The following is a 26,492-nucleotide window of genomic DNA, read 5'->3' on the forward strand; positions in this document are numbered from 1 at the left end:
CTCATGTGAATTGCATCATATTTTTGTATGAGCTGGTGGGTTTCACCATAAACCACTATGGCATACATTAAGGCCAGATTGGATAATATTTTGATGGTAGACTTTAACCAAAAACGTTAAAACATGTTCCCTGACTTTGAGTATAAAAGTAAGGTTGGCAGAGTTGTTAGTGCGTAATGCAATTTTGTACAATTAAAAAATTATCATGTTCATGTTGCCAAAACAATGGTTTGATATCGTCTCTTATCACAAACGATAAGCGTGTTTAATAAATGATATCTTTTTCCCTTGGAGACCTCGGAAACAGTCGAAAAATGCACAATATAGATTTTGGACTACAGGTGTGTGGCAATACAGAAAATAATAATACATTTACATTGCATACCCCGAGGAACACGTACACTGAAGGTTTTGTTGAATTTTATTTATTTCAAATAGCAGTTGCCTACATGAAAAAAAGCTATAAAATAACCAGTAGAGTAAACATCTTTAAATGCATTTATAAACATTGAAATGCATGGATTATCACCCCAAACACATTAAACACGTGCTATACATCACAAAAGTTATTACGAACGCTCGTGTTGAGCAACAAACGAGCCCTACAGAGCAAGAATGTCTTCATATTAACATGAAATGACTTCTTCACCATTTTGCGCGAGCAAGGGGAAGTGCACGCTCCCTATCAAGCAGAGACAGTAGCGACCACAGACGCACGGCGCGCATCCGTTCGCCTCCCCATTGACGTCACTCCGGTATCACATGAACGAGCCGGGACCAATCCACGCAGCCCTACCGAAGCGCACGGTTCCTCCGCCGAGATAGGGAGGAAAAAGACAAAAAAGGGAACCTAGAACAAATAAAATACGGACTCGAGCAGAACACCGTGTGGATTTCGTATCTGTCTACCGTTTTATATCGTGGATACATACACCGGATTAATATGCAGCGGAGGCAGGCGCAATGGATACGGCAATGGCCCTAACATATTGAATAGCTCGCTGGAAGAGAGGGGGGAGCTCGCGACGCGAAAAGGAAAGACATTATCTGGGCTCATAATAAAGAAACACAGGACTCCTTTAAACCTCCTTATTTAATGGCGTCCATTTCCACCGTCGCCGATCGTTGTCTTCTTAACTCCGCTGATATTAAACGCATCGAGGTCGAATCACGGCGGATCGCCTGCATATGAAAACCACAGGGACGACCATTATCCGGCCTCGAAATCAAAAGACATCCACCCCATCGGACCCCACGCCGTCGACTTTCGCCCAGGCCAAACATGGATTTTAACGGGAGCGGTGGAGGAAACGAACTTCACAACAATCAGTTTTATCCGTCCGAAGAGAGCAAGCCGCTGCTGGGGGAAACGTCCGCGCAACAGCCGCCGCTCGCGCCGGAGGGAAATAATAACCATAAAGCGGGGCCCTGTAGCAAGAGGACCCTGGTTCACAACAGCAGCGGCATGAGATACAAACTGCTCCAGGAAGGAGACATCCAGGTGTGCGTGGTTAAACACCCGCGGACCTTCCTCAGTAAAATCCTCACATCCAAGTTTCTACGGAGGTGGGAGCCGCACCATCTCACCTTGACGGACGGGAGTCTGGTGTCTGCCACGGTAAGATCCGGATCCGCTCGGTGGGGGTCGTTTGAGTTCCGCTTTGTGCGTAACGGTGAGAAGTATCTTCTCGGAAGAGCCGGGAAACGCAAAGTTGACGTCAGATAAACGCAACGTAAGCCGTTAGGTTGTTTATTGCTTTGGAGAGTCTTTGTCTGTTGAAAAGTAATAGACATTTGATTGGATTTGACGGTCGTTATGGGATTGGTTTTAATTGAAATCGTAGTAGTCTGGGTTATGGGAACCGATAGAAGACAACTCAACCCTGGGCTACTGTAATAAGGCCAACACGTGAATAATTATTCCTAGTGTTTTAACGATTAACGGTGGAATGATGTTTGTAATGTACAACTTGTATCTTTCAGCTTTGTTGCCAGACAGTTGGTGATGAAACTGTTGCAGACGCCTCTGGTTGTTCATCCTCACATGACCACATCGTTTTCAAAGGCTTTATTTTATTGCTCCGTTCATCATTTATATAGCAACGTGTTTTTTCTCTCTCCGGCATCTTCAAAGCCACATCTGTCACAAATCCAAAGATCAGAATCCCAAAACTGTACCGGACTGTGTAGTTCATAAACAAAGAAAAACTGGGCCCGGCAGAGATTCTTTTCCTGTGAACAAAGATGTTCACTGGCCTCGATTTGAGGACCTTTTTTGCGTCCACCATATTGAATGCTTTGGGCCTAGTCGGTTCCGCATGCAATAATGAGGGGCTATTTTTAGGCCGACCGGCTACTGAAATAATGTGACATTCTTTTTCAGGTGCATGATCCATATTGAGAACCCATCATCAGTTGTTGGATGAATAACAGGTTGAAGCGAGATGTGTTTTGGAGTATTTCAATAACACGTCCAGTTTCTCTTGTTATCGTCACGTCTAAGAACGCCTGACACGTTCACTATTCCGTGAAGATTCGAAGCCTCATCAGAAATTCACAAACATTAAGACATATGTTTGAATTGTTGCTCAAGAGGCCTGTCAGTGGAAAAGCAGGGTCACATGGATTTACCCACCTGGGAGGCTTCCAGAGGCCTCAAGCATCTTAATGGTTGTTATTCCAAAAAAAGAGCAAACGTGTATGAAATTGCACAGGCAGTCCAACAAGATTATTCATAACTGTAAGACTCGCTGTGAATGGTGCTGTCAGATTCGTAAATCATTTCTGAAATGAGCCACTGAGCTCTTGCTGATTTTGAGTCTCCCAGTGCAGGACATCCTGATGGACTGATCATGGAGCCATTACTGGCATCATCAAATGTCTGATTATGTTGAATTTTTACAGCTATATTTCATCGTTCTGATGTGATCAAATTAGTCGTTAACTTCTTCCTGAAATTAATGTTTCAAACCAAATTACATTGCTTGCTTAACAATGGTCTGAATGTCGGATGAAGTCCAGCCTCTGAGACTTAGGAGCCCACAGGATTTGCGTGAGATTAGTCCAAGCCAAACCCTGACCATATGTTTGTGTTTGCTACTATATGTTGTCGTTTGGGAAAGGTTTAAGAAGGCGTTCGCAGATAAAGGAGTTGGCATGGCATACAATTATTTAGATGCTCTGGCTGTACTGCCACTCAGTATCGGTTGTTTTGTAGTCGAAAGGTCTCTAATAGATGTTTAGCTAGTGACCCGTGTTCAGTTGACCATAGCTAATGGAAGTAGTTGTCTGTGGCTAATGTTCTCTTTTGGCAAAGACTTGCCTGTTTGTGATTCTATTGAGTGTTTTACAATTGTGCTTTAGGAGGAACTCTGATTTAAAGTCTTTATAGAAATTAGGAATCTGAATTTAGAAATGAAATTGGTCGGGTTTGAAAGTGAACATTTTGCTTTCCTGCTAGAAGCACAGTTGTAATCCGTAGTCACCTTCACCTTATTGACATAAAGTCATATTGTAAGGATTTGATAAAACATATCGGTGGCTAGATTAAATGATTGATGTGATGTTTTTGTTTAGTTTATAGTTATTTACAACTGTTCTAAATTGAAAGTTTGAAGACATTCCTAATGCACTTCCTCACTTTGAGTAATCAGTACAATGTCTGAGGTAAAACAAATCAACTTTTTACACATTTATTACACTTGGTGCACTTCCAAACGTTTGTACTTACTAAAATGTTTTATTTATTACTTCTATTCACGGTGTCTCGAAATAGCACGGTACACATCTTCTTAAGTTTATCTAAAGAAAATACCAAATACAAAATTGTGTTTGCTAAGTACAACATTTCTGCATTAAAATAGAGCATTTAAAAGTGTATTTTACTGCACGTTTTTACCTATGGAAACTTAAGTTATATCAAAAGTTATAGTGATATTATGATTCGTATACAAAAAGTTATATATTATAGTTATAATTGATAATATGTTTTCCACACATCTGCTTCTTGGTTGTCATGTATCTCTCTCCAATGTTTTTAAAAGTATCGCCCCTGTTCACTGTCAGACGTTAAAAGTACAAATGCGTTATTTTCCAGGTTTTTCCAGGCATTTTGATAAATATAGTCAGCTTTGTGGAAAGTGATCTCCGCAGAAGCTATGAAAGATGGGGTTCACTCCATTCATGAGATCTCTGGCTGCGGGCATTGTTGACGTTGTTGACGTTCATGTCAGGTCCTGAAAACAGAAAAAGGCACATAAAGAACGGAACAAGTCTCTTGTGTAAACTTTACACGATGTGGTGAGAGCTCCATGTTTTGATTATTGTGAAGGCAGCAGGGTTTGAGATACCGAACACCTGGGTTCATTGTGTTTGAGATATTTTCATCCACAGAACAGGATATTTACCTAGTTGTCTTACTTTAGCTTGGCGGCACACAGTGCGGTTTAGTCTGATACTGATAGAATTTGAGGCAGTGCTGATGACTAAAAGCTAAACGGTTGCCCAACGGTTGTTCGTCATGAGTACAACCGGGGTCAGATGACGCTCCTATCAAACACGTCTTTGGTACTGTTGGGCTTTTGTAAACGAACAGCTCTACAATGAAGACTGGCCACATAAACTATTGTGACTCCCCGAGATCTTGGGCTACCTTCCAAATATGCGCTGTAATTGAGATGTAGGAGCTGGCTTGGTTGTAGCACAGAAAAGCCATTAGGAGAGCATTTTTTTAAACACTGGCAGGCTTTCACAACTGTTTCGCATATACGTGGTGTGATATTGTTGGGCGGTCATAATTATGGTAGGAAGGTTATATGGACAGAGAGATTGCGTATGAAATGTTAAATGTAGGGCTGCAACAACGAATCGATAAAATCGATAAAATCGATTATTAAAAATGTTGGCAACGAATTTCATTATCGATTCGTTGTATCGCGCGACTATAACGCGCGCCACATGTTTGAGTGGCGTGAGCGTGGCGTTTCTGTAGCGTGTCAGCAGCGTGTCAGCTCTGTGGCGGCTGCGTCGTGTTTTCTGTATCTTTGCACACCAGCACCGTGCCTGACGCGGCGCTGGCGCGCTGCTGCTGCTATAGGTGACATAGAGGGAGGCCGCCGACAGACAAGGGTCTTGTATTCACGACAAGTTTAAACTTTTTTCACATAACCTACACCTTCCAAAATCCGAAAAATGAGTAAGTAGGCTGTCTGTTTATTTAAATAACATTTCCAAATGTTTTGTAGCTTTATTTCCTGATGTTGGACCGTCACTCAGATGACACACTAGACTACGTTGTTATTGTAGTGTGTCATATTTTTTTCCATTTTTAATCACATTGTTAAGAGCATAAAAAACAAAAATAATTCAGTCACCAATACTTTTTGGGGTTTAATACGAACCACAATTCGTATTAAGATGATTCTCAGATATGTTATTAAAGATGTAACGTAATCAATTGATGCACGAGTTTACTTTATGCAATATGTGTTTAAGATGGACATAAATTAATATTCCCATTCAATGCAATGTATCTTTTCATTGGATATAGCCTAAGCATTTTCTTGGAGGAAGATTTTATGGAAAAAGGTAGTTAATTGGAGTATTCATTTGCAACATTTTAGTAATAATATCTCATACTTAATAGGAATATTAATGTATAATTTATTTCAATATTCACTTTTTGTTTCTCCAAAAATGCATTATAAACATGATTTAAGTCCTGATGTTTTCTACAGTGGACATGTAAACCCCGTAACGTGTAGATGTTGGTTTAATGAAATTCAATTTGAAAATACGTTCAAATAAATGATGATTAGCTTTCAAACATCAAAATGGCATTCATTAATATGTATTCGTGTACAAAATTACATATAAACATCTTTTCCTATTCTATTTTGCCTGGAAACGCTTCCAACACGCTTGCGTGTCTCGTGAAAAATAGGCGTCGATTCAATTCCTAGCATGCACGCGTTTTCCGTGCGGCTCGTCTCACGCAGGCAGTGTGCAAGCTCTAACCTGTTAACATGGGAGCCGATTTAAAAACGGTCACGCCAGGCTTCTGAGACGCTCACGCCACGCATCTAGTGTGTCACGGGACTAAAAAAAGTTGATCGCGCCGCGCAGCATAGCGGAGAAAAAATAAATTAAAAAAGCAGAGCGGAGGTAGAGGAAAGACCATCAGAGAGACCCGAAAAAATTCCAGAAAAAAACAGCAAACCATGAGAGGCTTCTTGATGGGAAATGCATCATGTAAACCACAGCCAGCTGTAATAATGATATAATAAGTAATAATAAAGCTTTTGAAATATGTTTTGCAATGTCAGTTCTATTTTTCAATAAAGGGTTGAAAATGAATGCTTTTAAAAATTTGTATCCGATTCATCGATTAATCGAACAAATAATCGACAGATTCATCGATTATTAAAATAATCGTTAGTTGCAGCTCTAGTTAAATGTGTTGAATGCAAATTCATTGTTTATACTGGACCGAGTGAATGGCACAATGGAGCTGTGTTGATGAAAGATTCTGGAGATGTTTTGATAAATGAGAGCCAGTTGAGATGTATGGGGCTTTTGTTTGTGGGCATCCACATGATCAGTTTCGGAGCGGTTTTGGGGGCATCTTGGAATGGGATTCTCAGCATTTTTACCTCAGAATCCGACAAACAGTGTGGGAAACTGTCCTCGATGAAGACTTTGGTTAAGATTACTCAAACAATATTTGATTATAAAGCAAGTCTGGGGGAATGTTTATCACGTACTGCATCCACCCTTACTCGTTTCTGACAGTAATAAAGAAACTTTAACAAATCATATGGCATGCACATTTTTGTTTTATTATTTGTTAAAATCAATTCTTTTAAAATAAACTGTTTAACTGCATTGCACTCATAGTTCAGACACCCTCCAGGTAAACCAGGTTGGGAGTTGGCTGTTATTCATGTAGCTGTATTGTTAAAATGACAGCTGTATCATATGATATCACATGTGCTTATTGTGTTTGAGCTTTTTAACCTGGAGGCTGTTGAGGTTTAGAAACAGAATTGACGTAGCCACATCCGTAATGCAGACACCTGCAACCCGATTTCCTTTTGCAGTGTAAGGTCATCAAATGTGCGGTAAAGTTGACACATGAATAGAGGACGGCAGGCTGAAATTCCACCTGTTCAGCTCAAGGGATAGACTTATGAGTGAATTCCATTTAGAAAAGCAGAACCACTTTTTGAAAAAGGTGCATTGGGGGTTTAAAGCTGTTTTTTGATTTCTCACTTCGTTTTGACCGCATCAGACTTTACATGTCACAGTGATTTGTGAGCATGCAGGCCAAGTATCTTTAAATGTGTGTGCGTTGGATTTTTTTCATCCATTATCTTTTATATTTTGACAGGTATGGTGTGTTAATTTAAGCCAGATGACTTTGGAATTTATTTTGTTGTGTAGACTACAGTATGCGGTTCTACCTGTTTGAAGAGTAACTGAGCTCTTGAGTTCTTCTTCTGCTTATCGTGTTCTATTTCTTTGTTCTGTTGCTTGACTGGTTGGAGACTTCCTTCTGGCTTTTCCTGGATCTACTTTTCTGGTTTATTTGTTTATAAATTGTGCCTTAAGCGTTTAGCTGAAAGAACCCGTGTTTACCTTGGAAGAGAGCATATTGTTGAAAATGTTGCATACCCATGCGGTCAGTTTTTGCACTGTCTACACAAAATTTGCATGTGGTTGAACAATTACGCAAAATCGTGATATGTTAAGCTTTTTAGAGGGTGGCTTTGTTTTTGCTGACTTGGACATTAACTGGCCAATGCTTTGTTATGCATTTGCAGGCTTTGTCAGTGTAGAAAAAAAGCTTAAGTATAGCCTTGTATTGTAAGTGTATTAAGTTTTAATCTTAAAGCATCTCAGATTTAAACTAAATAATTTGAAATAAAAAAGATTTTGAAAGTTATTAACAGATGGCATTTTTCTTTTATTAAAATATCTTTATAATTTTTTTTACATGTAGTCACATACTCTGAATTGGATATTTAGTAATATCATTGCATACGTAATATAAAATAAAATGTTTCAATTTATTTACTTTTTATTTAGATGCTTAAACATCTTATTTTACTTCTTCCACTTAAAGGTCCAATGTGTAATTTTTGTGAGAATCGATTGTGGAATTGCTATAAAATATAGATAACTATATCTTCAGAGGTGTATAAAGACCTTGCATAATGAAGCGCCGTGTTGTTTCTACGGTAGCCCTAAACAGACAAACTGCTCTACAGAGCGCGCTTCGTAAATACGTTCTCTCATTTGGCAAAGAACCGGAAACGTGCTGACATCTTAGTCCTGTGTCAGCCACCATAGTGCTTAAAGAAAGAAGGGTTGGAGTGAGCCGTTGGTTGCAACTCGCAACCTCACCACTAGATGCCGCTAAATTTTAATTCAATATAATCATGTTTTAAAGGCAATTTCAGAACAGCAATGTTAGCTTTTGAAAAACCCATTGCTTTACATTTACTCTTGGTTCTTCACGGTTTGATAGGCTGACCACTGTTGAGATCAATTTGACAGTTATCGAGATGCCACCTGAACATACTGATGTTTTTTCCACATCCTTTTCCATCTGGATCTCCTTGGTAACAAAAAACATATGTCTCTTTCATCTCTTTGTTTCCATGGCAACATAGCAACGGTGAGAGGAGAGCTATTCAACTCCTCCTTAAGGAAGAATTGCACCATGAAAACAGCCTCAATGAGATGAAGGAAGAAACGGGGGACTTCTTGGAACGGAGAAGTGGAAAGAAACGCAGATAGATAGAGAGAGGGGGTTAGGACAGGACAGCGAGTTACACAAAGATAAGTGCTGACAACGTCGAGTTCTGCGCAGGTTCTCGTGATATTGTAGCTATGACAACCTTATAAAAAAGGTTTGCATCTTTGCTGTATATCAACCCAGTTGGTGGCACATTTTCTTTGCCTTTATGATCGACAAGCAGACATTGCCGGTTTATCTGGACCCGTGTTCTGCCGCTCGCCTGTAGTCAAGCACTCGTGTGATTGATGACTTAAAAAATGAGATATCGTAGAATAGATACTTATCACCCCTACCCATCATAAGGAAGACTACAAGCTGTGCATATTGAACCTCAACAGGAGGGGGGAGGCCAGCCGACGGAGAACAGCCCAGTTGATCTATCACCAATGAGTGGGGGATGTAAATACAGTAAAAGACAGGCCTGTTGTATTCTGTCAGACGGGGACGAGCCGCCTGCTTGTTCGAGGAAGAGAGAGACGCAGAGAATGAGTCAATGGAACAGCTTGTTTGCTCTTCTGAGCTGGGTGGCTGACACAAATACAGGAACTGTGGTTAGGTTTGAGTCTAGAGGTAGAGCAGCGCAAATAGCAATAGCCTGTTTGCGCAAAGGAGGAAGGAGGGCGACGCCAATAATGGAAGAGCCCGTTGCCGGGCTGCAGAAGAGGGAGGGAGGCTAATAAAGGGACAGCCGCTGTGTGCTATTGTAGAGAGAAGGAGACTGGGAACGGCCTGTTGACATTTGAGGTCACATGACCGCCAGCACTTCAGTCAGGAGTGGAACTGAGAGTCGCAGCGGGCTGCATGACAAATAATACAAATAAAGAAACTAACGTTGTCATTTGTAGCCGAGTAAGATTGTAACAAGCAACCTTAAAGGGGAAGTTCACTCAAAATTGATCAAAATTTGCTCAACCTCTTGTCATTTCAAACCTGTGTGGTTATTTTAAAACCAACAACAGCGCTTCCCATTCAATTGCATTGGTTTTGTCCGTACAATAGAAGTCAACGGATAGCGCCGTCGTTCAGTTACCAACATTCTTGAAAATATCTTCTGTTGTGTTCTGTAGAATAAAGAAAGTCACACCGTTTTGAAATGACAAGAGGGTAACTAAATGATGACACAATCTTCATTCTTTGGTGAGCTATCGCTTTAAATTCATAGCAACCGTATGTCCTGTGTATGTTTTATTCACCTGAAATCGTGCGAGTAACCTATTTAAGCAGGTCTGAATCTGTTATCCTTTCAAGATCATGACATTCTGTGCCATCCACGAGTAATTTGTTCACGTCGAGGTCAACGTTATTGACGTATGACTGAGAGGTGCATTGAAGCTACCCGTAATGTGAAAGGTCTTTAACAGCTGCGGTTTCAGAGTGTTTACTGCGAATGTGAACGTGTGTCTCTTCCTGTTTCTGCAGCCAACCGGATATATGGAGGCCCCTCTGTCTTACAGCACCGTTGAAGACCTGCAGCTGTTGTCTTGGGACAATGCACCCAAATACTGTGTCCAGCTAAGCTTCCATGGAGGGACAGTCCTCCTGCAGGTAACTTCAGGCCCTTCGATGTTTCATTACGCTTGGGTTGCGACAACAACTCTCGGTCTGACTCATTTTTTGGTAATGTTTGTGTGCACTTGTGTGCAGGCTGCTAACAGCTATCTGCGGGACCAGTGGTTTCACTCTATTCAGTGGAAGGTAAGGCCAGGAGTTTCTTAAAAACCTAGAATTGCAAAGAGCATCAAGTTAATGACACGTTGCATATTTGTTTCTTCACGAGAGGGTTGCATTTTAGAGGGCTACGTATACAGTAGCCCCAAAAAGCAAAAATGATCGTCATTGCATTAGTTAAAGGGATAGTCATTTCAAAAATTTGATTTACTAATCTTTTATAAGAGTCACTTATTCTCATGTGATTCCAAACCTGTCTCTTCTCTATAACCCTAAAGAAAATATTTTAGGAAATGTTTTGGGGCCATACAATGTCAGTCAATGATGGCCAACATTGTTTCGTTCTTCAAAATATCTTCTTACAGGTCTTACAAGTTTGGAATGACACGAGAGTGAGTAAATGATGACATCATTATAATTTTTGCGTGAGCTATCGCTTTAAAGCAACAGTTCACCTAAAAACAAACATAATTTAGAGGGTGTCATGTTGTTGCAAGCCTCTTTTTAATGTTAAACTCAATGGAGATTGATGATGGAATTTCTCCTTCGCACAGTCAAAAAAATAGGAATGCAGCGTTTGGATGACAAATGTTGTTTTGGTTTCTTTCAAAGTGATTTTTCACAGAATTATCTTTAACGTTTTTTTATTACAAAGTCAGTTTACCGATGTTGAAAACTGCATCTTTCTTTAGAATCAGTGTCACTAGATTTGCCATAAAATGCAATGACATTCAAACCTATTCAAGTGAAACTGAAATGTCCATTTACTTCTGTATACATTAGGTAAACGAATCAACCCGAAATCCCAGACCAACAACCACGACTCGTTTCTGTATTAATTTACATACCATAATGTACTGCATAGTTTTGGTGCATTATTGCATTGAAAGTGTGCGCATTTCATAACTGTCGGTCACATTGGTTAAAAAGCAGAGCGTGTAATCTGGGTTATCCATCTGCCGTTGGCTCATTTGTAGAAAAAGATCTACAAGTACCGCAAAGTGCTAAACAACCCGAGCCGCTGGGACGTGGTGCTGAAGGAGATCAGAGCTCTGGTGGACATGGCCCTCACCTCACCTCTGCAGGATGACTCCATCCATCAGGCACCTCTGCACATCATCTCCACCCTGCTAGCCGAGGTTTGTCACGCGCATTCAGGACGCTTACCTTACTGTTGAAATGAAGAGGAACCGGAGGAATTAGCTATTAAGTTACTTAGTATCAGTATTGTTATCCGCTTATAAAGCAAAGCTAATTATTGATACTTGTTAAGGCAATTATATTGTTATATATTGGTTTCCACCTGAATCTCTGTGCAACCGGTCCTGCTGCCTTTGTGCTGTATACTGTATACACTGTAATATACTGTATATGATGCTTGAAATTAACCAAAGATGCAGATAGGAGGATAGGTGTGGTGTTTATTTTCTGAATTAATGTGGTTCAGTTGCAAATTTGTGGGAAATTCGCATAAATGGAACAGGAAACATAGACCCATAAATAAAACATAGAGAAGGAACTACATAGCAATTTTCAACTCAACTCACTTTAGTAATGGCCTTCAAATAGAAGAAAAGTTGTTGGATATAAATTAAGCTCTTACTTTCAGTCCCACATATACTATGTATACCAAGTATTTAAGCTGATAAAGGGTTTTAAAACTTCTTACACGCGAAGGCCTTTGGTCATGAGGTTTTATCCTTGAGTCACCCAAGCTATTTCCAAGAAAAGCTTTAACATTTTAAAAGCGTGTCTTGCTAGTTGTTAAGTCACTCTGTTGTCACAACGCTGGCCAATGAATTTTCAGCATTGCGTTTGTGTCATTTCCTTCCCAGAATACTAACCTCAGCGCTCAGGACCATGAGAACATCATTGTGGTGAGTGAGTTAGATTTTTTCTGCATGTTGTTGTCACACAAGTGCTCATGAAACTCTATTGTTAACAAAGGCAGGGTTACATAATGTGTCTTGGGGCTCATTGAAAGATGCTCTGGAATAAAATAAATGTGAAAATGTAGCACCACAGAACTGGGATGCGTATGCACAGCTGTGGTGGACCAGCTTTTGATGATTTATGTATTCTCAAAAAATTTACATGAAAGGGAACAAGACTTATCATGTCTGTTTGGAAGGTGACTAATGGTATGAATCTGTCTGTAGGCCATCGCACCCCTGCTGGAGAATAACCATCCTCCTCCTGACCTATGTGAATTCTTCTGCAAGGTAAACATGGTTGTGTTCCTGGGGAAGAGGAAATATATTTATTCAGTGTGGAAAAGATGAAACATTTGAACATGAAATATTTAAGCATGATCAAAACTTTCATCATTTAAACGCCTTAATGTTGTTCCCCCATCCCTTGAGCTTTCACTGTAATTCACAGCTTTAATAAAAAATAGGAAATTACCACATGGATATTCATTCAAGATAAAAAAAAATATATTTATTGTTTTAATGATACAAAATGATTCATAATTTGACGTAAGTGCTTTATCGTAGCGCCCAATGTTTATTTCCATGGTACACTAATCTGATATCATCACTATATTATCATTCTGCAACTTAAAAGTCGGCATGAAACGGAAGTTGCGATGGTGTTGCTTCACAATTGTGACGGCTATCTGAATGTTACTGCTTTTGGAATGAGAAAAATGTTGGGCGGGGCTTTGTCCTTCAGGACTGGATTGGACTGTTTAAAACCTGGCTATTGGGCAGTCAATAGGCAAAGATTCTTTTTATAAGAATTTTATAAAAAATCCCTGCACGAATAAATGCCCTGGTGACTTTAAAGGGGTCAGCTATGGTTATGATGATCAATATACTGTGTGCATTAATCGGTATCTTTCTATTGTGTTCCTGTATACAGCACTGTAGGGAGCGTCCTCGCTCTATGGTGGTGATTGAAGTGTTCACTCCTGTGGTTCAGAGAATCCTCAAACACAACATGGTGAGTGTGCACGCTACACCAGTCACGACCTCTTCACTTCACGTTGCTGCTTTCTAGTTCACCGACATTTGTTTGACCTTTTGGTTTTAGGACTTCGGGAAATGTCCCAGACTGCGTCTCTTTACTCAGGAGTATATTTTGGCTCTGAATGAACTGAACGCCGGCATGGAAGTAGTCAAAAAGTTCATTCACAGGTGAGGGACAGACGCGGGCTTCTCTTCTAGGTTCATTTGCGTTGATTCGACTTTTCCTTCTACTTGTTGGTTGCTTGGTTCAAATTACTGCATGGTGTGCTGAGTAACCCTACCAAAATTGGTGTTTATTAAGAAGAGATTAAAGGGATGGTTCACATGAAAAAATTATAATTCTGCTATGAATTAGTTACTTTCTAGTTGTTCCAAACTTGTATACATTTCCTTTGTTTGGTTGAACACAGAGAAAGATATTTGGAGGAATGCTTGTCAACAAACAGTTCTTGGACCCCATTGACTACCATAGTAGGAAAAATAACAATGGTGGTCATAAGTGCCCCAGAACGGTTTCCTGTCCTCCAAAGTAATTTTCCTACTATGGTAGTCAAGGAATCCAAGAACTGTTCGGTTATAAGCTTTTTTCCAAATATCTTTCCATGTGTTCATCACAACAAACAAATGTTTACAGATTTGGAACAAATCAAAGATGAGTAAATGAGGATAGAAATTGTATTTTTGGGGTGAACTATCCCATTAAAACAATTCTTAAAAGCATATATTGATGCTGTGGGGATTATTTTATGCATATAAATCATTACTAGTAGATCACTCTTCATGTTTTCTGACTAAATATTTCACCTACAAAAAAGTATTAATATTTAATAAGTGTTTATGCTGAGTTGAGTTTTAAAAATTGTGTTTTTCTAATTTCCTGAAAAGTAGTTTTGGAGTTATCTGGTTTTCGCCCGACATCATCAAATCAAAAGGAAAAGCATAAACTGTTTGCTGCCTCAAGCATCAAGGAAAATATGAAGCATGCATGTTTCTATTTCACTGTGCAGTGTGATGTGTGTGCAAATGTGCACAAATCAGCATTTTCACTTTGAGTACAGATATTAAAATTGCACATCACTTGAAGGTTTTAGGCATCGTGTCTGGTTTATATACGGTGGAAAGTTATCTAATCCTGGCTTCAACTAACTTGCGTACAAAAAACAGGACAGAAACTGTAATATCCCTTTTATCTATCAGACTGTGTAATTTAATGGTTTGTTTAGGACCGGACCTTGCAGTTACTTCCTGTTACAGCTTTGTTTTCCTTTAGCTGTCATTATGCGCATGTTTGGACAGCAGAACCTGATTTTATTTCTGATGTGTTATGATTGCAGCATGCATGGTCCCACCGGACAATGCCCTCATCCTCGGGTGCTCCCCAATCTTGTGGCAGTGTGCCTGGCTGCCATCTATTCTTGCTATGAAGAGTTCATCAACAGGTACGTCTGATTTACCGATGTCCCTTTCCCGTTTAGTTCACCCCTGAGACTCCAGCACAAAACATTTCTCTGAATCATGTTTGCCCATGGCGCCGTAGCCCATCCGCTGGCTCCTAAATAATCTCTAAATACTCTCTGGTCTTTACTTCCAACCGCATTTGTTTTCTAACAAACAACGGTGACGTGTCCGCAGTGAGATTTTTTGTCTCGCGTGTCCTTTTTGTGTCATCGCTCGAGCTTCTGGGCCGCGGTGATCCTACCTGAGAGAAATGAGGAACTATTTTCAAATGTTTCCATGATCCTTTCCGACCCAGGAGAGTCAACTCACTCCCCAGACTTAAGTGTGCTTTGTTGGATCCCTGTTTTTGTTTCCATCTGTTCCCTTGTTCACTCTCCCATGGCTGTTTGAATAATTTTCATAACTACAGCTGCTTTTTGAGCAAATATTGTCTTAACTTACAGTAAGTCAGACATTTAAGTTAAATTAATGTTTTACGTTAGTATATCTTTACTATAGATCGGTATGTGCCCCAAAGTGAACTTCCGGTCTGTGTTTGGTTATAATTTATTTTATATTTAATTGATTATTTAATTCTATATTAATTGTATTAAATTAAATTAAAGCTACTCAACAGTTATTGATTCTTTGCAAAGGTCTACATGAGGTTACTGGTTGTTGTGGCTGAATCCATAAAGTCTATAACTAAACTATATGGTTTTCCCTTAAATGTTAAAATAATGAATTTAAAATTTTTGACTGTTTATCATTAGTGGCAACCCTTAGCAAAAAGAAACCATATTTAACTATATATTAAATCATGGAATATATATATATTTGAAAATATGTAAATATATATTTATTAATAATTGTTAATAAATATAGGAACTTTGTTCCAATTTAATGGAACTGTATTATTTAATATATTCCATTATATTTCCATTTATCATCACTGTCCTCCTGAAACCTTGTATGTCCAAATGTGCTGTTTTTCAGGGAATAGAAAACATACTTTTACTGTGGTGTCAAAATGGTCAAGCACTTTTTAATACTTTTTATTGATTGGATATTTGCAAAACCGAGTGACTAATAATAATGATTTATGACAAAAAATTTAAATCACAAAATATGGAGATACAAGGTTTCAGAAGGACAGCAGCCATATGTTTGTTTTGTAAGGGAAATATTTGCCAAAGGTTCAACACATTGCTGTTTGTCAGTAGTGACAATCTTTCTATTTTTGCCAAAGTATGCCATTGCTGCCAACAGGTGCAAACATCTGATACACATTTGAGCCATATTTGTTTTGTTTATTGTTGTCTTTTACTGCAAGTTTGCCGCAAAAATATACTGTTGTTTTTGTGTGACAGCATGCAAATATCTTTCTCTCTCTCTCAGTCGAGACAATTCTCCCAGTCTGAAGGAGATCCGGAACGGCTGCCAGCAACAGAGCGAGAGGAAACCTCCCATGCCCCTGCGCTTGCTGCGACCCGAGCCGCCCGAGCCGCCCACGCCACCCCCGACCACCGCTCTGTCTCCTCCTCCCGCCCTGCCGCTCTCACCTCCGCCTTCCATCGTCAACTCCAGCGAGATCCTCGTGGAGCTGGAGCGTAACAACAACAACACAAACGCATTGAAAAAGGCCCCGGTGGAGGGCGATAACGAACCCAACCTGATCGACTGTCTGCTGGTCAGCCCCGCGCCCAACGCCCTGTCCATTCAGCTGCCTGCTCACGCCGACAGAGTGCTGGGCTGTTTCGCTCTTATTCTCAAGATGCTGTAAGTGGGTTTTGTTTGTTATGTTTGTCTCGTAGATGTTCCGCTTGAATGTCAAGAACTTCAGTGGTTGATACCTGTACATTTTCACGACTCTTGGTAACAAATCTGGTACCAGAGCAAAAACTTATATGCCATTAAAGGAACAGTCCACCCATCCTAAAGTTGTTCCAAATCTGTATAGATTTCTTTGTTTTGTCGAATGCAAATACATATATTTGGAAGAATATTTGCAAATGACAGTTCTGGGACATCATCGACTACCATACTAGAAAAGTATTGAACACAAAAGAAGATATTTTAAAGAATGTAGGAAAGCAAACAGTTCTGGGGCAACTTTGACTACCATTGTCATTTTTTCTACTATGGTAGTCAATGATGTCTCAAAACTGTTGGTTGCTAACATTCTTCCAAATATCTTTCTCTTTGTTCGTCAGAACAAAGAAATGCATGCAGATTTGGAACAACTTTAGTGTGAGTAATTCATGACAGAATGTTTAGTGTGAAATGTTCTTTTGACACTTGCACGTCCGGTGTAAACAGGGTGACATTTTAAGAAGTTGAATTCGCAATAGCCTAGTTTAAAAATGCCAAATATGTCAATATAAATATTTTACCTTGAAAATGAGTCAGTTGCAATGTCTGTAAGAATTAAGTAACGCTTGGCTAAACTTAGTTTGAGACGGGACTATTTGTTTGACCGACCAATGTCATGTAATTGAAGCCAGTTTAAAACATTGTTTTCCATTTGATAAAATGAATCCTATCTTGAATACATTGTTAGTACAGATTTGTGAAATCTGCCCATATGGTGGAGATAAGTCCTGCCATCACAGAACAAAAATAAAAATTGCTTATGCTATGTTTTGGCAACATAGAAAGCTTCTGACTGGCCCAATCAAAGAAAAAGGAAAAAAGAAAGATGCTGCCATGTGGTGATTTCCAAGAGAGCTTAAATCAGCCCTCATATTTATATCAGACACTTTGTGACATCATTAATTGCTGTTGTTTACCATTTCGTTGGTTATTATTTTCCCTATTCTTGCTCGTATCAGATTAACTAATTTCTCCTCTGGGCCGTTCTCTCCACAGATCAGACTATGATGACTGGAGACCAGCACTGGCCAGCCTTCTTCAACCCATCCCCTTCCCAAAAGAGTAAGAGAATCTTCCTCCGCGGCTGATTTCCTAATTTGATTTAATTCTAGTTTCCATTCACTTTGGATTCACATTCAGTTTGATTCAAGAGTCCACGGATTATGGAATCTGATTTATTTAGATTTGAACCCGCGTTGATTCATTTGGGAATGATGGAGTTACAATTTCAACTTGCATGTTGAAATTGGCTGTTTGTTTTTTTCTGATGTTATTGCTTTCATTGAAATCGGTTGCTTTGCATCATCCGTATGTAGTAGAATATTGACTGTTTGTACCATCTGCATCACTGTACCATTGTGACTGTGGCTTTAGACCTACCTCATCTCTTTCTCGTTCTCCATCATTCCCTTAACACACAGAAATCCTGATATCATTTGCTCTGTGTACGTGGGGTGGGTTGGTCTCTGGGGGGTGGTGTGCTGGGGAGATTCTGACGTGGGCAAGCCACGGCAGGGCTCTGCAGTGGGATTGTGGGTATTGGGAGTGTTCTCTCTGGTCCTCTGTGGCTCCTGTAATTGGCCCTGCAGGACGGACCGCATCATTAGAGGTCTCCTGCAGAGCCCTGCGGTTGCCACAGGCGGGGGGCTCACCTGCGCTCGTACGCCACACAGAGCTTCCAGCCTTCATTAGAAAATGTTAACAACATTCAGACGCATCCCAGAGCTCTTGTGAAACACATGCAAAACACTTTATGAAGTCCTCACAGACATGCACACGACACTTTTGATTTGAAATTGTAGCATCATGCGTGTCGGGGCAAGCACGTCTTCATACAGACTTATAAAGCAACACGCGTTATTATGTAAAAATGACGCCACTTTATTTTGTACGTGCCCGATTCATTGTTTTTCTCTCTTTCTCCCTCTAGGGCCCTCGCGCATGCCAAATTTACAAAGTAAGTGACAACCGTAAGAGCCTTACTGTACACAGAACACAAGATAAGAAAGACCTTTAAATAAAACTTGAAGGGAAGCAATTCAAGGATTGTTCACGGTTCCAAAATATTTCTGGGCATTTTTTGATACTGTATGTAATGAATGAGGATTCATATAAAAATAAAATAAATACATAAATGAATATGATAAAAATACAGTAACATTATAAAGTTTGGAAATACATGACTGAAATGTTTCTATTGATCTTAACAATCTTTTTAATCTCAAGGTGTGTGCTTAAATATCTAAAATTACTTTTGTTGATAAAAATGAACTTCTTTCATTAGAAAACAAACATTTTATTTAAAACTATTTTTGAAATGGATGACTGTAACCAAATAATGAAGAAAAAGTAGCCAATAAGACAGATGGGAGCTTCTTTAAAATACTATGAAAAGCTTCCCAAAATGCCAAGAAAACAATTTTGCACATTTTAGTCAAAGGATGGATACTTTTAAGATGCTACAATATAACATTATTTTATTTTAGATGCTTTTAGTCGGAAAAGTGTCCTACTCCATGGTTTCGTTAAGTTTCCAAACTTTTGACTGCTACTGTAGTTCTGACACGTTATGTGCTATATTCATGCATAAGTCATATTCAATAAAAGCCTATAATTCTTCATTTGTATTATTTATATCATATAAATTATATATTGTTTTATTATTTATATATTTGTATTTTATATTTTTGCATTTGTGATAAATGCGTGGACAAAAATGTCAAGTAGAATTGGTCAACTTGGTCAAATAATGGTGACATTAAATTTTTTTTTGTGAACTGTACCTTTAAATAAGGTCTTCTAATATAAAGCATCCGTCAGTATCAGTCTTGCCGTACTGCAGTCACATGATAAACATACAAATGAAGTTATACGAGTTACAACATCTTTTTGTTTGTTTTTTCGCAGAGAGTTGAAATACGTCATTCAGAGGTTCGCCGAGGACCCCAGACAAGAGGTGAGATGAGGAAACTGTTGTTTACAGAGAGGGTGTTGTTTGATTTACCTTTTAGATGGAAAGCTTGCTTAATATTGTGACTGTAGACTTGGTAAACAATGGTTTGTTGAGCTTTTGTGACTTTGTATGCATGTGTGCGTCTCTCACAGGTCCACTCCTGTTTGCTCAGTGTGCGCTCTGGAAAGGACGGGTGGTTCCAGCTGTACAGTCCAGGGGGCGTGGCTTGCGACGATGACGGAGAGTTGTTTGCCAGCATGGTATGGCAGCGTCGTATGAAATCATGTTTTGGGTTCATTTTAGTTTACTGTGTTTGATTTGATGTCTTTCATCTCTACAGGTCCACATCCTTATGGGCTCCTGCTACAAGACGAAGAAGTTTCTCTTGTCGCTGGCTGAAAACAAACTGGGACCCTGCATGCTCTTGGCCCTTCGAGGGAACCAGACCATGGTGGAGGTGCATATGACTAACCGTGGCTTTGTTTTGAAGTGCAGCGAGTTGCTTACCTCGCTGTAGGATGTCAATATATGGCAATCATAGACCGTGTTGTGTTTTTGCGCAGATTTTGTGTCTTATGTTGGAGTATAACATCATCGAGAACAAGGACACACAGTTACAGATCATCTCCACCCTGGAGAGCACCCAGGTCGGCCTGCGTATGTACGAGCAGCTGTGCGACAGGCAGAGGGAGCTTAAAGAACTGGTGAGCGCACAAACCGATTTCACACAACGACACTGATGTTTTCATTTCAGTGCACTGACTTCCTTAATGGCCGGTCATTGCGAGGTCATCAATGTTTTGTCATAGGGCAAGAGAAGCCTGTTGGTTTAACGCAGTGCTCCGGTTTTCACACAAAGACTGAACTGACCCATTTACAGACTTCCTATGTATTTGGCATCAAATGTGCCACCTAGTGTGTGAAAAAAAAAACTGCAGAATAACAAGGAAATTATACTGTTTTTCTTTCTCTCTAGCAAAGAAAAGGAGGACCTACTCGACTCACTCTGCCATCTAAGTCTACAGTAAGTGTGTGTTTCTAAATGCATTCTCTCCTATATACAGTGAGGGAAATAATGATTTAATCCCCTGCTGATTTTTTAAGTTTGCCTGCTTACAAAGAAATGATGGGTCTATAATTTTTATGATACCAAATATCAACCAAAAAACCTGTGAAAAAATTATATAAAGGTTATAAATTAATTTGCATTTCAGTCAGTGAAATAAGAATTTGATCCCCTACCAACCTTCAAGATTTCTGGCTACACAGATTGGTTATGTGCCTATGTGGACCACAGATTAGTCCTGTCACTTTAAGAAAGTACTCCTAAATCACCTTGTTATGTATATACATTTGCCTGCCAACAGAATCTGTATCTTCTATTTCAACCTCTCCACCACCATGGTCAAGACCAAATAGGTTTCAAAGGATGTCAGGGACAAGATTGTAGACATGCACAAACCTTGAATAGGCTACAGACAGAAGCTTGGTGAGAGGGCGACAACTGTTGGTGCGATTATTTGGAAATAGAAGAAATACAAAATAACTATAAATTGCCCTTGGTCTGAATCTGCCTGCAAGATTAAAGATGATCATGAGAAAGGTTAAAGATCAGCCCAGAACTACACGAAAGAAGCTCTTTAATGATTTCAAGACAGTTGGGACCACAGTTAGCAAGCAAACCATTGGTAACACGCTATGCCACAATAGATTGAAATCCTCAAGCATCCCCAAAGTCCTCCTGCTCAAGAAGACCTGCCTGGCTCATCTGAATGATTCAGAAATGGCTTTGGAGAAAGAGCTGTGAGACCAAAATTGACTCCTGTTTTTGGAGGGAGAGAAATGCTGACCATGACCTCAAGAACACCATCCCTACAGAGAAGCACAGTGTTGGAAACATTATGCTTTAGGGCTTTTTCTCTGCTACGGGACAAGCCCATGTACTGAAAATCTTGGACGAGAACCTCCTCGCCTTAACTAGATCACTGAAGATGGGTCGTGGTGGTCCCTTTAACATGACAAAGACCCAAAACATATTGCCAGGACATACAAAGAGTGGCTTGAGGAGAAGCACATTAAATGGCCTAGCCAGTCTCTAGACCCATCCATCCATCCATTTTCGTCTGCTTTATCCGGGGCCGGGTCGCGGGGCAGCAGTCTAAGTAGAGATGCCCAGACATCCCTCACCCTAGACACTTCCTCTAGCTCTTCCGGGGGGACACCGAGGCGTTCCCAGGTCAGCCGGGAGACATAGTCCCACCAGCGTGTCCTAGGTCTTCCCCGGTGTCTCCTCCCGGTCGGAGGGGCCCGGAACACCTTCCGGGGAAGGCGTCCAGGAGGCATCCGTAACAGATGCCCAAGCCACCTCAGCTGACCCCTCTCGATGTGGAGGAGCACCGGCTCTACTCCGAGCTCCTCCCGGGTGACCGAGCTTCTCACCCTATCTCTAAGGGATCGCCCAGCCACCCTGCGGAGGAAGCTCATTTCGGCCGCCTGTATCCGGGATCTTGTCCTTTCGGTCATGACCCAAAGCTCACGGCCATAGGTGAGAGTAGGAACGTAGATTGACCGGTAAATTGAGAGCTTCGCCTTGCAGCTCAGCTCTTTCTTCACCACGACAGACCAGTACATCGACCGCATTACTGCAGAAGCTGCACCGATCCGTCTGTCAATCTCCTAGTCACCAGGTTTGCACATGCTTGCCAATAAGGGTTTCTCCACCAAATACAAAGTTATGTTTTGATGGGGGATCAAATACTTATTTCACCGAGTTTACATGCACTTTTTTAGCAATACAACAATATTTGTAAATGTATTTAGGAAAAGTTCAAATATATCATATGTGATAACCTTGATTTTTCTGTCTTTCACATTGCTGTAAGATGACTTTGTCACTCCTGGACTAAAATGACCACAGATTGTTGGTTAAATAAAATCTTCGGCGACTGTATGAATAAAACCTCTTTAACATGTATTTTTGCCGGTTTCTCTTCAGGATGCAGACCTGGCTCGTCTCCTGAGCTCTGGTTCCTTTGGGAACCTGGAGAACCTTAGCCTGGCGTTCACCAACGTCACGAGTGCCTGCGCCGAACAGCTCATCAAGCTGCCGTCCCTCAAACAGCTCAACCTGTGGTCCACTCAGGTCTCGTCTTATTATTTCTTTAAGTTAGATACATTTATACTCTTTTCATTGTTTTTTTAACTTTGTTTGCATTTGTTCTCTTTCAGTTTGGGGATGCCGGGCTGCGCTTACTGTCCGAGCATCTGGCCTGTCTGCAGGTTCTGAACTTATGCGAGACTCCGGTCACGGACGCTGGCCTGCTCTCTCTCAGCTGTAAGACTTGCACACATTTGATCTCCAGTCACCATATTTGCCAGCTATATACAGTGTGAACTGTCGAATAAACACCTATTGCTAACATGTATAGTCATTGGGGTTGTTTTTTAGCTTCTTGGTCTATAATAAACTAATACGTTTGTTAATTATTTTTGCAAGTATCCAGGGCAAGTGACACATTTACAGGATGCTTTGGGATGCATGTAGTATAAAATGTGTTCTTTGTTCTTGCAGCTATGAAAAGCCTGTGCAGTCTGAATATGAACAGTACTAAACTCACTGCGGACACGTACGAGGACCTGAAGGTAAGAGAGATGACTGTTTGTATGAATTGAAAGTTAAAGGGATAGTTCATACAAAAAATGGTAATTCTGTCATAATTTTTCAAATCTTTCCAAGCCTGTATACATGTTCTTGTTCAGCTGAACGCAAAAAAATATATTTGAAACTAAACAGTTCTGGTGAAACATTGACATCTACAATGGAGGTTAATAGTGCCCCCGAACTGTTTACCACATTTTTTCTAAATGTCTTCTTTTGTGTTATACATAGCAAAGAAGTACAACTTGTGTGTAAGTACATGATGACAGAATTTCTAAGTGTGTAAAGTTTAAAATGTCTTTAATGGGGCTCGGTCAATTTCACTGTCAATAGTTCACCATAACAATGTTGATTTATCCATCGGTGTGATTTTGAGACATGGGCTCACTGTCTGTTTGGCAAACCGTAAGCAGTAGAGCAGTTTTTTCCAGGAACAACATGTTGATCCTGGTCGTGTAAATTACATTAAGCATCCTGTTATCTAAATGTCTGTTTCGCCCTACCCACAGGCCAAACTACCCAACCTAAAGGAAGTAGATGTCCGCTACACCGAGGCATGGTAAACACCTTCAGCATCAGCAAGACTCGAGGAGATGTGTAAACACAGGAAATCGCTGACACATCATTGGAACACAGCATAATCACCAACACGGAAAACTATATTTATAGGAACATGATTGGAACACGAGGATCTTCTGATTATATCATAGAACTGACTAGTATCTCATCCAACACAAGGACGCTCTTTGCGGCGCCATCAAAGTGCGAGAATTTGTCTCGTGATATCATCAGACAGCACAGGAACCTTTCTAATGACATCATAAAGGGGACTTTTGTTGTCTTGCCTTTATAATCACCCCTCAGAGGAACCGTGTCTTTTGTCCTTGCGTGTGTATGTCAGCTGTAACAGGCTTAAACTATGGATTTTAATCCTTGTCCTCTTTCCCACAAGTTGATTTGTCCCGTTCTCCTTGAACCACCTGGAGCCATGTCCCCTGTGGTACCAGCATCTGATGAAGGCCTGAATATTCAGAGCCACATTCCAGGACAGTTTTGATATCACCTCCTGTGTGGAAAGCCAACATTTCCACAAAATTGTTTCGTTTTGATTTTCTGAGCTTTGTCGGTCATTTCATGTCCTGAAATCTCGTAACCTGTCCACTGTAACAATGTCCACTTCGCCACACATTCATCTCTCTCCGTCGCTCCGAAAAGTCTTTTTTTATCAACTTGAATAAGCATATTTTTCCATACACTGCTTTCATATGTGTGTTTGTAAAGAAAAAACGATGTATCCCCATTTTTAAAGTAGACATTTAAGGTGCTTCGCTCTTCATCATTTCTTTTTCTTATTTTATAGTCACGTTGTACAGTGTAATTTTAATTTTACACCCGTATTTAAGAGCACGTCGTCCAGGAAGTAGTCTGGGACTACTCTGTATTTATGAGCCCCATTCATTTGGTCCTTTTTTCCTTAAATTCTTTTGTCAAGCATACTGAACCAAGATGGTGCCTAAAAACATTTCCTGTATAGACCTAGCAACTCTGAGGAAAGTTGTACATAGATTATGACTTTTAAACGGGTCATTAGGCTTTATTATTCTCTGTAAACCTGCAGTGGTCGACTCTAGTGGTCATTAGAAGTCCACCACGAGTGTCCTGCCATAACAGTTAACACAATATTCAGCATATTTATATAAAAACGAAATATCGAGCCGAGATTTGTGCTACGTCCATTATGACTTGTTTTCTTGCTTTCGTGATTGTCTCTTTAAAACGTGTAGTTCATCACCACTGTATGTTGACTGGTAGAGAGACGTGTTATGAAGGAGACGGATCAAATTATTTGTCGAAAGAATCTCGTGTAAAAAAGCGGTCGGTTTAAGTTACAGTCATAACTTGAATCGGATGGTTATCTTTAGAAACTCTTTTTCTGATCCGTGTTTACAAAGGAGTGTCTGTTTTTACTCCCACTTAAAAACTATAGATAGGTAGACTGCGCTACGAGTTGCGGCACCGTCTGTGTGGCCAGTCTTGAACGTAGCGGTTTTTTGATAGGCGTTTGCTTTCACTTACACACCGATGTAGACGCCGTCCGGGGGAGTTCAGTACCGGGTGCCATAAACTGCATCAACTTGTGTTCCGCCAGGTTGCGTAGTTGCATACTGTATAATGTACATATGAGTGTATAAAATTTCCCCTCTCTTATCAGATGTTTGTTTCTCCTCACGTTTGGAAGACTGTTGTTGCCTTCATTTCTGCGATGAGTGCATATGGTCATCTGTTTTTCTTCACCCTCCTCCCGCTGACCAAATGCACTGTCATTGTGTTTGATGATAATTGCTTTTAATAATATTTTTGACTGATTTGTATCATCCGTTTGTGTTGCTTGTCTTTTTGTTTGTTTAATCTCTTCATGTTGCATTTTTGTAATGTTATGACGATTTAAATATCAAGGGTAAAATCACTAGTTTTAAGACCAGCCCTTTACGTGCCCCTCGGCGACTTGGCATTTTATCAATGTTTTTCCAAAATTGAGAGATGGACGGAGTTTATCCGTCTGTGTGCACGGAACGGTAAACCCGTGGGTTATTTACTTCACAAGGTTGATTTGGGAGTTTACTAACAGCATTGTTTGTGGGTGGAAGGAACTGGGGCTGGGTTCCTCACTTCCATACCTTCAAATTAAAATGGCATCTCTCTTGTTCAGAAATCACAGTGGCTTGCTTGTCTAGCAAGTGCGAATGGACCTTTTACGTAAGTAACTTGGCAAACTGTTTCCTCCACACCACTGTTTTGTTCATTATAACCTGTAGAGCTCTGTGCTGTATGTCTCTTTACCAACATATTATAATGTCAGCTTTTTCTTTCTTTTTCTTTGTTTGCAATGTTAAATTGAGACCGAGTCTTAATGTGATATTTGATGGGCTCCCTGTGGGCCCGTGGCACAGTGGTGTACATACAAAAGTGAACTACATTTCCCGTGACTCCTGGAATTTTTGAGGATAGAACTGCTGCCCTTATTTCTTCTGTGTTTATCTGCTTCTATCTACAGCTGGGTTGACGCTGCTGCTCTGAGGCTGTTGTAACACACACCTTCGACAGGAAAATAAGCCTAATATGTGAACCAGT

At 40.2% G+C, this 26,492-nt stretch overlaps 1 protein-coding gene across 1 annotated transcript; it reads left to right on the forward strand.

Annotated features, from left to right (window-relative positions):
• The first annotated feature begins 710 nt into the window (after positions 1-710).
• cmip (c-Maf inducing protein) lies at positions 711-26,337 on the forward strand. Its single transcript, XM_079465836.1, has 21 exons — positions 711-1,618; positions 10,220-10,345; positions 10,445-10,495; positions 11,446-11,607; positions 12,304-12,345; positions 12,628-12,690; positions 13,334-13,414; positions 13,505-13,608; positions 14,775-14,879; positions 16,276-16,656; positions 17,746-17,811; positions 18,680-18,706; positions 19,657-19,705; positions 19,855-19,962; positions 20,043-20,159; positions 20,266-20,406; positions 20,679-20,726; positions 22,698-22,844; positions 22,931-23,036; positions 23,274-23,344; positions 23,870-26,337. Exons 1-21 carry the CDS (start codon positions 1,283-1,285, stop codon positions 23,921-23,923), a joined length of 2,385 nt encoding a protein of 794 aa, XP_079321962.1. The 5' UTR covers positions 711-1,282; the 3' UTR covers positions 23,924-26,337.
• Positions 26,338-26,492: the final 155 nt, after the last annotated feature.

Source organism: Barbatula barbatula, assembly GCF_947034865.1.
Source record: "Barbatula barbatula genome assembly, chromosome: 10".
Lineage (NCBI taxonomy): Eukaryota > Metazoa > Chordata > Actinopteri > Cypriniformes > Nemacheilidae > Barbatula > Barbatula barbatula.

Bases quoted from the DNA above. Each gene is read 5' to 3' on its own strand.
- cmip (XM_079465836.1), top strand. From the start codon at position 1,283: ATGGATTTTAACGGGAGCGGTGGAGGAAACGAACTTCACAACAATCAG. The intron at 10,496-11,445 runs GTAAGGCCAGGA...GCTCATTTGTAG, and splicing joins TTCACTCTATTCAGTGGAAG to AAAAAGATCTACAAGTACCG. The intron at 20,727-22,697 runs GTAAGTGTGTGT...GTTTCTCTTCAG, and splicing joins CTCTGCCATCTAAGTCTACA to GATGCAGACCTGGCTCGTCT.